Here is a 16,418-nt window from a genome sequence, read left to right on the forward strand (position 1 = left end):
AATAAGGGGTGTGCAGGAGGCAACTGATTGATGTTTCTTTCTCATCAATGTTTCTCTCTCATCAATGTTTCTAACTATCCCTCTCCCTTCCTCTCTGTAAAAAATCAATAAAATATATTTTTAAAAAAGAAAAGTTTTTTTCAGCCCAAGATGTAAGAAATAGTAAATTTCCTCCTGGCGTAAAGCACACTTTTCAGAAGAAAAGGAGAGGGAGAAAAGCTTCTGAACTTGGTCTCATATTTTCCTTTTCCTCCTCAAAGATGTTGACTATCTGTGCTTCACACTCAAGTATTTGCACCTCCTGAGTTCTGGGGTGGGCAGAGAGAGCAGGTGTGGACAGCGGCGGGGGCGCCTGGAGGAGAAGCTGAGGACAGGGAACTGTGCCCAGGGAAGGGCTGGTTCTTCCTTTGGCCCAGTATTAATCCCTCCCATTGGGGTGGGGGAGAGGGTGTGGCCTCACACCTGAGCTGGCAAGTGAGCTTCTCTGGGAATCAAATTCATACTCTGCAAGGGGCCAAATGCAGCCTGTGGCTGGGGCAGGAGCCAGCAGGGAGCCTGAACCCACCTGCCCTGCTGTGCCAGCTCCTAGGACCCACCAGCATGCTGCTGTCCCCGCTGGGCCACATGCAGAGGTAAGGCGGGGGTTTGGGGACTGGGTCCTCCAGGGGAGATAGGGCACTTCTTTTATCCTCGGATGTGCTGAGAACCTGGCGGAAAGGAGTCATTCTGTGTTTGTCTTATAAAGGAAGTCACGGGGTTGGGGGCTCTAACACTCCCCTGAATTCACCCCCAGGCTTGGGCCTCTGGGGGACAAGAGCCCAGGGCTGAGGAGAAAATGAGGATTTGAGGTTTGGGCTGAAGGCCTCGACTGCTAGGGCCGTGGGACCTCCTGGCCCCAGTCTAGGGTCACCTTCCTGTGTCTGGGCCCCTGAATTTGTAGTGACCTTCCATCCTCCTTCATGGCATTGGCAGTTACCTGCATTTGCATTTTAGGACGCTTGCTGGAGGCCTGAATGCGTGAGAGGGAGTCCCTGCCAGCTCTAGGTGACACGAGGCTGCTCCCCTTTTTAAGCTGAGGAGGTAGAGTCTCCCACACACACAGGTTGGAGGGAGGCGGGCCTGGTCTGCAGATGCTTTGTGTTTTACTTCTCTGCCTCATCCCACAGGCTTTTCGGGATTCCAGCACCTCTGATGCCCTCCTCTCCACCTGTGCCCATCCCTCCCTGCAGGCCCTGGGGGCTAGCAGAGATGGGGGAAGGTCCCAGTGTCTCTCTTCCTGTGGGCCTTGTCACCACTCTGTGAGGAGGAGGCATGAAGGCTGGGGGCAGGGTCACTCTAGCTGGGGCCAAGCTGGGTTTCTCTGGCTGCCCAGCATCCTGGGCACACGGCAGGTGAGGCAGCCTGGGGAGCCCCAGGGCATGGGCTGTCTGGTGGCTCTGAGTGTCCCAGGCTCATGGGTTCAGTCAAAGCACTTGGAGGAAGGGGCTGCAGCCACCGAGTCCCTGTCCCCACAACCCTGGCCTGGGCCACCCAGAGCCTGTTTATTTCCCGTTAATGGTGCGAACTTTTGTAGGCTTCTCTCGCTTGGCCCAGCTCTCTTGTCTGTTGTGGGTCAGAGAGAGGACAACCGTGGGCAGGGCAGCCAAGTGGGGCGCCCCCGTGGCCCTGGGCAGTCCGTGGAGCTGTGAGCAGAGCCGAGACTTTCTGGCCAGATGGGCTGTGGCATCTCAGTGAGTCCCCTTGCCTGTGATGGACTTAGGCACAAACCCTCCTCAGTGACTTCAAGGTTTTGGGCGACCCTGATTTGGGGGGGCATCTCCCCAGGCTCTTATGGCTGCTGGGGACCCCAGCCCAAGACTGTGGCCTCGTTGGCTTTATGGCAGTTGTTGGATGGCTTTGGGATATTTGCCTGGCTTCTAAAGACATGCATTTCTGTTTGTTTGGGACTCAGTTCTGTGGGAGCAAAGAACCCTAAGAGTGCTGAGCCCTGAGGAGCTGTGCTTGTGGGGGCTGTGTGGCCTGTGGGGGCTCCATGCATTTTAGGAGGCTCATTGAGGGCCTGAGTTCCTGAGGGCAACTCCCTGCAGCTCTTGGTAACATGCGGCTGCTCCCCTTTATAAGCAGAGGAGGTAGAGTCTCGGGCACTGATGTTGGGAGGGAGCCCAGCTGTAGGGGGGGCTTCCAACCAACCCTGACAGGACCCCACTTGCCGATTAGGCAGCAGAACTTTGGTGGGGATGGTGCTGCCTCCCTGGGGGACCTAGGCAACAGGAGCTCTGGGCTTCTGGGTGTCCTGTGGGGCGGAAGGAGGGGCCACTACAGGCCCACAGCCCTGAAACTTCCTGTTCTGTCCTATAATATTTTTATCTATTCTATGCTTATTATTTTATACTAAAGGCCTGGTGCACGAAATTCATGCAGGAGGGTGGGGAGAGTCCCCTCAGCTCAGCAAGCACCCTCTCCAATCCAGGACTCCTCGGGGGATGTCTGACTGCCAGTTTAGGCCCGATCTCCGGGATTGGGCCTAAACCAGCAGTCGGACATTCCTCTCACAATCTTGGACTGCTGGCTCCTAACCACTCACCTGCCTGCCTGCCTGATCACCCCTAACTGCTTCTGACTGCCAGCCTGATCATCTCTCACTGCCCTCCCCTGCCAGCCTGGTCACCTCTAACTGCCCCCCCCCCCGCTGGCCTGGTTACCCCTTACTGCCCCCCCCACTGGCCTGGTTGCCCACAACTGCCACCCCCCATCAGCCTGGTCGCCCCCAACTGCCCCCCTCCGTCAGCCTCGCCGCCCCACGCAGCCTGCTGTTCAGTTGTTTGGTCATCCCTCACTAACCGCCCTGCAGCCTGTTTGGTCGTCCATTTGGTTGTTTCGGTTGTGATGGCCCCTGGCTTTTTATATATATGGATTCTACATCTAGAATATATTTATTCTGTTCCATCTCATCCTACTCTATAATATTTTACTGTTTTCCATTTTTATTTTACTCTATCCTATTCCACTCTATTCTACTCTATTCCACTCTATTCTATTCCTCGCCACTCCTCTCCCTTCCATTTTATTCTACTCTGTTCTGCAAAAGCGCTGGCTGCACCCCCATGCATTGATAGTGAGACCCACTGAATCGACTTCTTAGCAACCTGCGCGCAGCCCACAGTTGAGAGAACACCATCCTAGGCTGCTGAGGGTGAAGCAGTGATTGGGAGAAGGATCGGCGTCCGGTGGGGTAATGGTGCATGGGCTGTACTGGGCTCTCCTTGTACCAACAATCTGTTAACAAGCCCGCGGGACCCAGCCGCTGGAAGAGAGGGCATGGTGTTTCTCAGGGACAGTGGCCCCTCTGCACCCACACCTGGCACCCCCCCCCCCCAGTGGCTGCATTCAGCCCGACAGCTGAGGGGCTGGAAGGCCCTGGACAGCTTTGTGCTCACTGGCTCTTGGTGGGGTGCCTAGTGTTCCCCACATGGCTTTCCAGTGGTACAACAACTTCCTTGGGAAGCTGTCTTGAACAGGGTCTCAGGGCAGCAGAAGCAGATGCTGCATCATTCATGCTGAGCTCAGAATCGCACGGCATCACTTACGGCACATTCTACTGGTCAAAGGACACCTTGTCATGCCCAATTCAGTGGCAGTGAAATGGGCGGCATCTTGACGGGAGGGTAGCAGGTGGGTGTTGGGTGTGGCGGGACAGGCATCTATCTGCCACATCCTGCAGGTGGTGACAACGTGGCCTTCTTTCTTTTTCTAGATGAAGTCTCCGGGTGCAGGGTGACCCACACTCCTCCCCTCTGTGATTTGGGGGATGTTCAGTTTGGATGTCTGGCACCCCATCACTTTCTTTTTAAAAAAATATTTTTATTGATTTCAGAGAGGAAGGGAGAGGGACAGAGAAATAGAAATATCAGTGATGAGAGAGAATCATTGATTGGCTGCCTCCTGCATCCCCCCGCAACCTGGGCATGTGCCCTGACCGGGAACTGAACTGTGACCTCCTGGTTCATAGGTCGACACTCAACCACTGAGCCATGCTGGCTGGGGGGCCCTGTTTCTTTTTGATTTGGCCTTTATATGGATGGCTCTGCGCTCTGGACTTGTGGCCCTGGGCTCCACTCTGCACCGACCAGGTCCCCAGCACTGGGAGCTGCCCCGGGCCCGCGGGAGACCTGTGCCTGGCCTCACGCGGTGGAGGGGGCGTCCTGGAGCCTAGCTCCTCAGCGCTTTCCTCAGCCCACTGAGTCGGGAAGGGGTCTAGGCCGCCCGTTCCCTGAGGATGCAGCTTTTGCTGCCAAGTGCTTGTGTGTGTGTGTGTGTGTGTGTGTGTGTGTAGGTGTGAGAGTGTGTGTGTATGTGTGTATGTGAGTGAGTGTATGTTTGTGAGTGTGTGTATGTGTATGTGTATGAGTGTGTATGTGTATATGTGTGTGTGTGCGTGTGTGTGCATGTGTGCGTGCGTGTGTGTGTATGTGTATGTGTGTATGTGTGTGATTCTTCTACCTGTAGTGCTGGATTTTGGGGGTGATTTGTAAGATCACCCTCCAAAATTAGAGATTAAGCTGGGTGTTGTTTTTCCAGATTCCAGCTAAAATTGGCTGACCACTGAATGATGGCAGACATTTGGTTCCATGTCCTTTTATAACCCTGCAGAGGCAAATGTTTGTCCATTTCTCATGAGCTGGCCAGATGGGCCTGCAGGGGTGTGTGGAATCCTGGATATAAAACCATTGTGAATCTTGCTGATATGCTGGCTGTCTTGACTGTTTACTGCTCACAATTTTATATCTTTTATTGGTTGTTACCAGATGCCAGGAATTCTTCCTGAGCAATCTGGGAATGGCCTCACCTGGGGCACTCACTGGTCAGCCCTCGGCTCAGTAGGGTGTGGGCATGGGCCTGTGGGGCCTTACGCTCTCCCCACTGGCCCCAGTGGAACTGGACCAATGCCACATCCTGTTCTCAGTTCCAAATGCAGGAAGTGTGAGGCTCCTGAGCAACGCGGCCACCCCCAAAGGGAAGGGGGTGCCACAGACAAGTGTTTATTTGAGGGGTGAAGTTCTCAGGGATTGAGTTGGCCCCTTCCAGGTAAAGGCATTTGGAAGCATGGTCACATGGTTTATGCTTTTCAACTATTTTTCATAATTTTTCTCACAATTATTGGCTTTAAATTTTTTTTAGCAGCTGGAGTCATTTAAAAAAATGTTAAAATTTTGCTTTTTTTTTTTTTTTTTTTTTTTTTTAAATTTTTTAATTAAATCTTTATTGTTCAGATTATTACATTTGTTCCTCTTTTTTCCCCCCATAACTCCCCTCCTCCCAGTTCCCGCCCCACCATCCGCCCTCACTCCCCACCCACTGTCCTCATCCATAGGTGCATGATTTTTGTCCAGTCTCTTCCCGCATCTCCCACACCCCTTTCCCCCCCAAGAATAGTCAGTCCATTCCCTTTCTATGTCCCTGATTCTATTATAATCACCAGTTCATTCTGTTCATCGGATTATTTATTCACTTGATTCTTAGATTCACTTGTTGATAGATGCATATTTGTTGTTCATAATTTGTATCTTTACCTTTTTCTTCCTCTTCCTCTTCTTAAAGGATACCTTTCAGCATTTCATATAATACTGGTTTGGTGGTGATGAACTCCTTTAGCTTTTCCTTATCTGTGAAGCTCTTTATCTGACCTTCAATTCTGAATGATAGCTTTGCTGGATAAAGTAATCTTGGTTGTAGGTTCTTGGTATTCATCACTTTGAATATTTCTTGCCACTCCCTTCTGGCCTGCAAAGTTTCTGTTGAGAAATCAGCTGACAGTCGTATGGGTATTCCCTTGTAGGTAACTGAGTTTCTTTCTCTTGCTGTTTTTAAGATTCTCTCTTTATCTTTTGCTCTTGGCATTTTAATTATGATGTGTCTTGGTGTGGTCCTCTTTGGATTCCTTTTGTTTGGGGTTCTCCGCGCTTCTTGGACCTGTAAGTCCATTTCTTTCACCAGGTGAGGGAAGTTTTCTGTCATTATTTCTTCAAATAGGTTTTCAATATCTTGCTCTCTCTCATCTTCTGGCACCCCTATAATTCTGATGTTGGTACGCCTGAAGCTGTCCCAGAGGCTCCTTACACTATCCTCGCATTTTTGGATTCTTTTTTCATTTTGCTTTTCCGGTTGGGTGTTTTTTGCTTCCTCGCATTTCAAATCATTGACTTGATTCTTGCGATCAACTAGTCTGCTGTTGGGAGTCTGTATAATATTCTTTATTTCAGTCAGTGTATGCTTAATTTCTAGTTGGTTCCCCAATATAACATCGAGGGTCTCATTAGTTTTCTTGTAGATCTCATTAAGTTTATCGGCGGCTTCTAAACAGTTCTTGAGAGACCTTAAAAGTGTGGTTCTGAACTCTATATCTTCCATTGACAATTTTGTCCTGTTTCTTTGTCTCCGCATTTTGTTATGCTTCCTTGGTGCACCCCCTAGTGGTCTTTGTTTGTGGTTTTATAGTTAAATCTTGATGTAGCTAATTCCAGGGAGGGTTTGACCTCCAGGCCAAGTGGCTATGAGAATCAGCTGTGTCAGCAGTGAGAGAACTTCTGTCCTCTAGGGAGGTGCTAATCTGGCGTTTGCCTGAGGCTATCCGGCAAATGCCTCTGTGCAGGGCTTGGGCGGGGCGGGTCGCACAGGATCAACAGGGTGGGCCTGAGAGAGCAGTTATGGCGGCTCTCAGTCCTGTCCCCAGGGGCTCTGCCTCTCTGAGTCCCAGCACCCGCAGCAAAGCTCGGAGAGAAAGCTGCACTCGCTCTGACCGAAGCCAGACAGACCCGCTTCTCCCGTTTGAGTCTGGGTCCCTAAAGACTCGCCGGGATCTGGAGCTCAGAGTCTGCGACTCCCTCCCGATTGAAAACGCCAACCGCGCCCTCCGCCGCCAGCCCGCTCCGCGCGCGCACTCCGCACCTCAGAATTTGACTTCAGCACTGCGCCTCCTCTGAGTGTCCGTATGCGTTTCTCTTTCCTCCTAGTTGTAGGACTTCCATTCAGCCAGCGTTCCAGTGGTTTTGGGTGATGTCCGTTCTGTCTTTTAGTTTCACTTTTGAAGTAGTTGTTCAGAGCAGCAAACTCCGGCGTTAACCTATGCCGCCATCTTGGTTCTCCTCCAAAATTTTGCTTTTTTAAACAGCTTTATTGACATGTAATTCACATACCAAGCAATTCATCCATTTAGCCTTGTGCAACCACTGGGCTCTCGTTAAAGGCTAACCATCTATGAGCAACTCGTGGTGTCAGGACAGGCCAGAGAGGGACTCCCTGCCTCGGCCCTGAGGGTTGGTGGCCTCTCTGGGCTGACCACCGGTCCCCCATTGCCACTGCCTTCCCAGGTCACTTCAACCCCCACGGCCCTACTGACCCCACGGCGGGTGTTGGGACTAGAGCCAGAAGAGCCTCTCTTTAGAAACGGGGAGTTCTCTACAGACTTCCTGGTTCTCACTGGGCAGCTGCGAAGAACTGAGACACATTCATGCTGCCTCAAGGCCAAAGAGGTTATTGTAAGTTTCAAACAGATGGTCAGTGTGGGCAGAATCTTATTAAAGCCTCTGCAAGGAGTCGGTAAACTGCAGTATTTGTGGGAGGGAGTTTTATGGTGGAACAAAATGTTGACTGGAGAGTATTGTAAAGGAGACCAGTCTGGCAGACGCCCCAGCAGGGGTTCAACCCAGCAGGTGTCAGGGGACAGCACACCACTTCCCTGGGAGGGTCTCATGAGTTCAGTGGAAAGGACTGTAGCACAGTAACCCCGTGGCTCTGTGACCATAGTATGGCCTTCTAGAAGGGCAACCCTTTGGGGTTTGGAAACTTGTCCCTTTTCACTCTGGTGCAGACTACTGGTTCCCCCAGATCCGTGCACCTCACTGGGGCCCCGCTTCTCCAAAGTCTCCCACCTGCTTCTCCTGGTCACTCCCCTTTCTGCATCTCATGGGTCCCTGTGCTGCTGCCCACAGGCCACTGCTGACTTGGACATCCTTCCCTATTGGGCCTTGGGCCTCACTCACTGCTGTTGTATCACTTATTTAAAAAAAATATATACACACACACACACACACACACACACACACACACTAGGGGCCCGGTGCACGAAATTCGTGCACTGGGTGTGTGTGTGTGGGGGGAGTGTCCCTCAGCCCAGCCTGCCCCCTCTCACATACTGGGAGCCCTCAGGCGTTGACCCCCATCACCCTCCAATTGCAGGATCGGCCCCTTGCCCAGGCCTGACGCCTCTGACATAGGTGTCAGGCCTGGGCAGGGGACCCTCATTTCCCCCCATCACTGGTTCTGCCCCCAGCCCAGGCCTGATGCCTCTGGCCCAGGCGTCAGGCCTGGGCAGGGGACCCCCAGACCCCTCCGATTGCTGGCTCTGCCCCTTGCCCAGGACTGATGCCTCGGCCAGAGGCGTAGACCCCCATCACCCCCTGATCGCCTGATCGGCCCCTTGCCCAGGCCTGACGCCTCCGCCAGAGGTGTCAGGCTTGGAAAGGGAACCCCCATCTCCCCCCGATCACTGGCTCTGACCCCCGCCCAGGCCTGAGGCCTCTGGCCCAGGAATCATGCCTGGGCAGGAGACCCCCATCTCCCTCTGATCGCTTGCTCCACCCCCCGCCCAAGCCTGACGCCTCTGACCCAGGCTTCAGGCCTGGGCAAGGGGACCATCATATCCCTCCAATCCCCGGCTCCACCCCCCACCCAGGCCTGATGCCTCGGCCAGAGGAGTTGACCCTCATCACCCTCCGATCACCAATCACTGGATCGGCCCCTTGACCAGGCCTGAGGCCTCCGGCAGAGGTGTCGGGCCTGGGCAGGGTATCCCCAGCTCCTCGCGGTTGCAGGCTCTGCCCCTGCCCAGGCCTAAGGCCTCTGGCCGAGGCATTAGGCCTGGGCAGGGGACTCCCAGCTCCCTGCGATCTCCCGCTCTGCCCCTGCACAGGCCTAACACCTCTGGCCGAGGCATTAGGCCTGGGCAGGGGACCCCCAGCTCCCCGCAGTTGCAGGCTCTGCCCCTGCCCAGGCCTAACGCCTCTGGCCAAGGCATTAGGCCTGGGCAGGGGACTCCCAGCTCCCCGCGATCTCCCGCTCTGCCCCTGCCCAGGCCTAATGCCTCTGGCCGAGGCGTTAGGCCTGGGCAGGGGACCCCCAGCTCCCTGCGGTTGCAGGCTCCGCCCCTGCCCAGGCCTAACGCCTCTGGCCGAGGTGTCCAGCTCAGGCAGCGGGGACCCGCAGCTGCAGCGGCCCCGCGATCGTGGGCTCTGCTTTAGGCCCAGGCAAGGGACCCCTAGCTCCCGGGACTGCCAGCTTCGACCGTGCCCAGCTCCCATCGCTGGCTCCACCCCTACTTCCTGCTATCACTGGCCAGGGCGGCAAAGGCGCCTGATTCTCCGATCACGGCTGGGGGCAGGGCAAAGGCGGCCCCAGGGCTGCCTTTGCCCTGCCCCCCACCTCTTAGCTCCCTCCTGGGTTTCCGATCACAGTCAGTGGCGGGGGCTTCTTCCTGCTTTCCCTTTCGCCTCCCTGCATTGTGCCTACATATGCAAATTAGCCGCCATCCTTGTTGGCAGTTAACTGCCATCTTAGTTGGCAGTTAATTTGCATATAGCCCTGATTAGCCAATGAAAAGGGTAGCGCCGTACGCCAATTACCATTTTTCTCTTTTATTAGTGTAGATATATTTAATTGATTTCAGAGAGGAAGGGAGAGGGAGAGATAGAAACATCAATAATGAGAATCATTGATCGGCTGCCTCCTGCATGCTACCTACTGGGGATGGAGCCCTCAACCTGGGCATGTACCATTGACTGGAATCGAACCCGGGACCCTTCAGTCCACAGGCCGATGCTCTCTATCCATTGAGCCAAACCAGCTAGGGCTATCACTTTTTTCCCCCCACATTTATTTATTTAGTTAGTTATTTTGCACTTAACCGTACAATATGCAAACTAAATCTATTACCAGGTTGTAGATACAATATAATTAGCCATTTACATGCAACAAACATTAATATTTCAAGAAAAATTATTTTAAATATAATAATATTATATCACTTATTTTTAAAAAATATTTTTATTGATTTCTGACAGGAAGGGAAGAGAGATAGAAACACCAATGATGAGAGAGAATCATTGATTGGCTGCCTCCTGCACACCCCACATTGGGGATTGAGCCCACAACCCAGGCATTTGTCCTGACTGGGAATAGAACTGTGACCTCCTGGTTCACAAGTTGACACTCAACCACTGAGCCACGCCAACTGGGCTGTTCTATCACTTCTTAAGGATCAGCTATTCCCACCTGTCATAGGACTGGGGGAGCATCCAGGAGAGAATTACTTGAAGAACAAGGGTGAAGTGAGTGGGGGAAAAGCTTATCTAGTGTCTGTGCGTGAGCATTGTGTGTGCAATGTGTGTGCAGCACGTGCAGTGTTGACAGTGTCCACAGTGTGTGCATGGTGTGTGCTTTGTGTGTGCAGTGGCCACAGTGTGTGCATGGTGTGTGCTTTGTGTGCAGTGGCCACAGTGTGTGCATGGTGTGTGCTTTGTGTGTGCAGTGGCCACAGTGTGTGCATGGTGTGTGCTTTGTGTGTGCAGTGGCCACAGTGTGTGCATGGTGTGTGCTTTGTGTGTGCAGTGGCCACAGTGTGTGCATGGTGTGTGCTTTGTGTGTGCAGTGTCCACAGTGTGTGCATTGTGTGTGCTTTGTGTATGCAGTGTCCTCAGTGTGTGTGCTTTGTGTGTGCAGTGTCCTCAGTGTGTGTCCTTTGTGTGTGTAGTGTCCTCACTGTGTGCAGGGTGTGCAGTGCGCTCAGTGCATGCAGAGTGTTAAGTGTCTGCAGGGTGCACATTTCCTTTCCTGGGCAAACCCTCAGGGTCTCTGGCATCCACCTGAGCGTGTCCCTCCCCACAATGGTGCCGCTGTGTCCTGACCGGGTTCTTTCCACTGGACATGCTTTGCTGGTGTGCCTTGGCTCTTCCAGCGCCCCAGGAGGCTTGCCCACCTGCCGTGTGGAAGGGCACCGGTGCTGTGCGGCGGGGACAGTGTGGCCTGCGGATTAATGTGTCTCTGGGCCACAAGCTTCTTCCCTGGCGAGTGGCCTCAGGCGAGACATGTGATCTTCCTGAGCCCAGTGGGGATCAGTGACCCCCTGGGACTCCATGGGGTAGAGCAGGTCAGGTGTCAAGGGGTACGTGGTGACTCCAGGACAAATCCTTGCACATGTCCTCTCTGGACAAAGGCTCTGTGCCCTTTAACTCAGAGGTCCTGAGAGGTGGTGCCAATCACGACAGTGAGGGACTGCCCTACACTATGGGGCGCCCCAGTCCTAGCCTGTCCCTTCCCTGATCTGGTCACCGTGTCTCCCTTGGGTGTCCCAGCCCAGGGACTATGGCCTGAACCCCACCTGCTGAGTTCCTGGAACCCAGGCGGGCCCGCTAAGTGTCCTCTTTTGTGGGGCTCCTCCCCTTCTGTGCGGGGCGGAATGCCAGGATGTACTACCTCTCGGCCCCCACCCAGGATGTGTCCCTGGGGTGTGAGTTCAGGGGTCTCAGTCAGGCCAGTCTCCAGGGACCCCTGACCTGCTCTCACCTCCACCTGTCAGATCCCTGCCCACTTCCCAGAGAAGGGCTCTGCCTCTTGGCTTCCCCTGGCTTTGGGCAGTGGGTAGTGTGGCAGGGGGCCAGCGGGGAGTAGAGTCTGATGATCCATCCACCCAGGGCCTGCACGGGCCGGCACACAGTACAGGGGCCCAGCCTGTGGCACATGAGGGGCAGAGGATATAGCCACTTAGGTTCAATAGGAGCTGTTACATGGATGATGCTGAGCTGAGGTGGGTGGGGTGGGTGGCATCGGTCCCTCCTGTGCCCCTGACGGGGGGGGCTCACTGGTTCCCCTGCCCACAGGCGCTTCTGGACCCTCCTCCTCCTGACCCTGCTCCTGCTCCTGCTGGTTGGCCTCCTGCATGTGGATGTGGAAATGCTCACACCGTGAGTGCTGCATTGGGTGCTCTGTGGTCTGGGCACGCTCCGTCCCAGACCAGTACAGGGCCCCAGCCTGCCTATCTCCAAGCATTGGCCAGTGACCGGGGCAGGTCACATCTCCTAGATGGGGTGGGCCCTTCCTTTTGGGGACCCATTAGCTTACTGAGGCCCTCCCAATGAGTCCTCTGGGCAGTGAGGAGGACTCTGGGAGGGGGGTGCCTGGGCCTGGGCTGCGGGTGTCTTGGGAAGAGCTGCTGTGTGCAGAGGGTGACCAGGTGCTGGGAGGCAGGGTTAGGGCCTAGGTTCGGGGAGATCAAGACCCCTGCTCCCTGCCTGCCAGTGGTATGTCCTCTGTGAAGCCCAGGGCCCATGGGAATGGCCACACAGGCCCAGCACTTTAGCCTGGCTGCTGGGAGGGTTTTGTGGCCCCAGGCCTTCTCCTCCTGCCCTTACCGCCAATGTTGGTTGGATCTCCTTGGGATATGGGGGAATGCCAAAGTCCCTGGGTCTCTTTGCTACCCCCACCTCCTCACTGTCCCCAGGGCCAGTGCAGGCCTCTGGACCCTGCCTTCCTCCCCCATCCTGGGTCCCTCTTACTGGCCCTGCTTTGGGGCCTTGCTGCTCCAGGCTGGAATCCACCGCTGGGAGCACCAGCCTCCACTCTTGCCCTGCGGTCAGGTTGGCCCATCCTGATAGGAAGGATCAGCCAAGAAATGCCAGACACATGGCTCAGACCACAGGGCCAGCACCATGTTAGGTGCCCCAGGTGCCAGACAAGAAGTTGGGGGGCCAAGAGGGGTGCCAGCGTCTAGGGGTCCAGCCTGCAGTACATGAGGGGCAGATGATGCAGCCACTTAGGGAGAATCATGTTTATGCCAGTGGGTCCTTGGGGGCTGCAGGGTGGGGGGTCTCTAGGTTAGAGGGACCACAGTGATGAGGCTGGGAGGGTTGGGATGTCACCACTATGGGAAGTACGGATTGGGGGGCTGCTGGGTTGAGGTCATGTAGTTGGGGAAGCAGGTTGGGGGTCGCTGGGTCATGCAGCTGGGAGGTTTGCTGGGATGGGGTCTCTCCCAGTGGGGATTTCCGGTTGGGGGTGAAGGGGAGGCAGTGTCCCTCACTGATGGCAGCATGCTGTCCTCCCAGCCTACTCCGGGGCCAGACTGAGGGGCTGCCCGTCACCAACATCATGTTTCTCAAGACGCACAAGACCGCCAGCAGCACGGTGCTCAACATCCTCTTCCGTTTTGCTGAGAGGCACAACCTGTCGGTGGCGCTGCCAGTCGGCTCGCGCTTCCACCTGGGCTACCCCTGGCTCTTCCTGGCGCGCTACGTGGAGGGCATGGGGCAGGATGGCCCACAGCGGCACTTCAACATCATGTGCAACCACCTGAGGTTTAACCTGCCCGAGGTGTGGCTGGGGGCGTGCCCTCTGCAGGTGGGAGATGGGGCGTGATGGAGGGGCAGGACTCAGCCGCAGGCCTTGAAGGCACTTTGTGGCGTGACCATGCGGGGAGGGGTCAGGACTGGCCACTGGAGAGACTGTGGGGTGTGTACAGGGACGTGGCTAGAGGGGGCTGGTAGCTGTCCATTGGAAGACCCTGCCACTCCAACCTCCACTTCCAGTGGCCTGCGACTGCTCTTGGAATCAGATAGGGGTGCCCTCACAGCCTGCCGCTGTCTCCTCCTTCTCCAGATTTCTCTTGTTGCCAACCCGCACAGTCTTCCCACCCCAGGACCTTTGCATGTGCTATCATCCCCTTCAGTGTGATGCTCTTCACACCTCCTCTTGTGGGTCATTTGGGTCTCAGATTCTTAGAGATCACCTCCTCCTGGGGGCTTCCCTGACTTCCCTTCCAGGAGAGAGACGGGAAGTGGAGGGAGTTTGGGGGAAGGGCAGGGCCAAGGTCAAGGGTTTTAGGATCATTCTGGACACTCGTGGAAAGTGGCAGTCAAGGGAGCAAGGTAGTGTGGACGAGATGCAGGGAAGCCAGTGGGAGAGGTGGTGGGCAGGATCAGGTGTGCAGTGGGGGATGGGTGGTGTGTGTGTGTGGGGCGGGGGGGGGGGGGTGAGGACACCTGCCCCCTGAGCTTCTGGAAGAAGCCCGGGGCGTCACCAGCCCTCATTCTGTCTCCTCACAGGTGCAGAAAGTGATGCCCAACGACACTCTATACTTTTCCATCCTCAGAAACCCCATCTTCCAGCTGGAGTCCTCCTTCACCTACTACAGACGCGACGCGCCCGCCTTCAGGGCCGCCCCGAGCCTGGACGCCTTCCTGGCGGCCCCGCACACCTACTACAACCAGAACCTGAGCAACGCTTACGCCCGGAACCACATGTGGTTCGACCTGGGCTTCGACCCCAACGCGCCCGTGGAGGAGAGCTACGTCCGCGCGCGCCTGGCCGAGGTGGAGCAGCGCTTCCAACTGGTGCTCATCGCCGAGCACTTCGACGAGTCCATGGTGCTGCTGCGGCGCCGGCTCCGCTGGCGGCTGGACGACGTGGTCTCCTTCAAGCTCAACTCGCGCAGCCAGCGCACCGTCACCCGCCTGACGCCCGAGGGCCAGGAGCGCGCCAAGCGCTGGTGCGCCCTGGACTGGCACCTCTACCAGCACTTCAACCGCACCTTCTGGGCCTCAGTGCGCGCCGAGCTGGGCCCACGGCGACTGCGCTCCGAGGTGGCGAGGCTTCGGGCGCGGCGGCGTGAGCTGGAAGCCCTGTGCCTGCAGGACCGCGCGCCCAAGAACAAGACGCAGATCACCGACCGCAGGCTGCAGCCGTTCCAGTCCGGGGAGGCCAGCATCCTGGGCTACAACCTCAGGCAGGGCTTGGACAACGAGACGCTGCGCATGTGTCAGCGGATGGTCATGCCCGAGCTCCAGTACATGGCCCACTTGTACACCCTGCAGTTCCCCGAAAAGCCCCCCAAGGACATCCCCTTCCTGAAGGCATAGCCCCTCCGTTTGATGCCCGTCCCTCTGTCCCTCTGCTGTTACGTTGGGAGGCCCTGGGCACGGCCTCAGGCTCGTAGCTGGGCTCCTGGGATTACAGCTGCCCACTCCCAGTGTCCAGTGAGGAAAACGCCTGCAGGGGGAGCTCATGTTGGACGCAGTCCCGGAAGAGAGCCTGTTTGTTGTTCGTGGGGAGGGACTGAGGGCGCCCTGCCTGGCAGGACATGATTCCTGGCTGCTTGGGGGCCCAGCGGTGAGAGTGGGATGCACACAGTCAGTGTCTTATGCCCTTCAAAACACGTGGTGCCCGGAGCGCTGGAGGAATAGCTGCTCTCACAGCTCAGCCTGGAGGCTCAGCCTGGCCTGCCTGCCCGGTGCTGGGGGCCCTTCCTTTCCCCTCAGGGCCTCCAGCTCAGAGGACCTGGCAGCTGGGCTGGGCACCTGCAGCGGGTGCTCCTGTGTGTAGGTATGTCCACACTTTTCAGGTGAATCAGCATTTCAAAGAAGGGGAGCCCCCCAAATGATCAGAACAGGAGGCAGCCGCTCCCTGGAACACTGGGAACTGAGGACGTGGCCGTTGCCTTCTCCCAGGAGGGGCAAACTTTTCCGAAGTGATTTTTCAGCCACAGAGCAGGGCACACAACAAGCTTTCCTAGTACCATGGCTTGTTAGGAGGACACGCCACACGGCGCCACCACCAGGTGACTTCAGCTCGTTAGGAAAACCTGGTCCAGTGAAGACAGGTCAGTGAGCCGGGGAAAGTAGAAGAGGAAAATTGAGACAAATATTTAAATGACCTAGCAGTTTACAGCCAGCTAGTAAATCGCAAAATCCTATATTCCGTAACCAACGACACCTAAGAGTAAATGGTTTACCCTTCTTCGTAATCAGAGGGTATACAGCTTAAATGACTCCTCAGAGAGATAGATAACAGAAACCCAGTTAGTACAGTTCGTACCAACCACACCCAAGGATATGAATTTGCCCAGACAGGCGCGGTTCAGTGGTTGAACACTGACCTATAAACCAAGAGATTGTGGTTAGATGCCCAGGTTGCAGACTCGCTTCCCAGTGGGGGTTGTGCAGGAGGCAGCAGACAATGATTCTCTCTCATCATTGATGTTTCTATCTCTCTTTCCCTCTCCCCTCCTCTCTGAAATAAAAAAAATAAAAAGAAATTAATCTCATTTTGGTACATCACCATAAATCTGATGAATATTCTGTTGAAATCCTCTCCTGTGCCCTGGCCGGGTTGCTCATTTAGTTAGAGTGTCTTCTCAATATGCCAAAGTTTCGGGTTCGGTTCCCAGCCAGGGCACATACAAGAATCAACCAATGGAGGCATAAATAAGTGGAACAACAAATCTATGTTTCTCTCTCTCTCTTTCTCTTTCTCTCTATCTTCCTCTCTTTCAAATTAATAATAATAATAATAATAATAATAATAATAGAGATCCT

At 55.3% G+C, this 16,418-nt stretch overlaps 1 protein-coding gene across 1 annotated transcript; it reads left to right on the forward strand.

Annotated features, from left to right (window-relative positions):
• Positions 1 to 600: 600 nt before the first annotated feature.
• On the forward strand, positions 601 to 14,963 carry GAL3ST2 (galactose-3-O-sulfotransferase 2; the record flags this gene model as incomplete). The annotated part of the gene is made up of 4 exons (XM_081095693.1): positions 601 to 632; positions 11,931 to 12,014; positions 13,155 to 13,419; positions 14,151 to 14,963. The coding sequence occupies 4 exons, from the start codon at positions 601 to 603 to the stop codon at positions 14,961 to 14,963; spliced, it is 1,194 nt and encodes a 397-aa protein (XP_080951819.1).
• Between the last annotated feature and the right edge of the window lie 1,455 nt (positions 14,964 to 16,418).

The sequence above is a fragment of the Myotis nattereri genome (genome assembly GCF_964212035.1).
Source record: "Myotis nattereri genome assembly, chromosome: 7".
Lineage (NCBI taxonomy): Eukaryota > Metazoa > Chordata > Mammalia > Chiroptera > Vespertilionidae > Myotis > Myotis nattereri.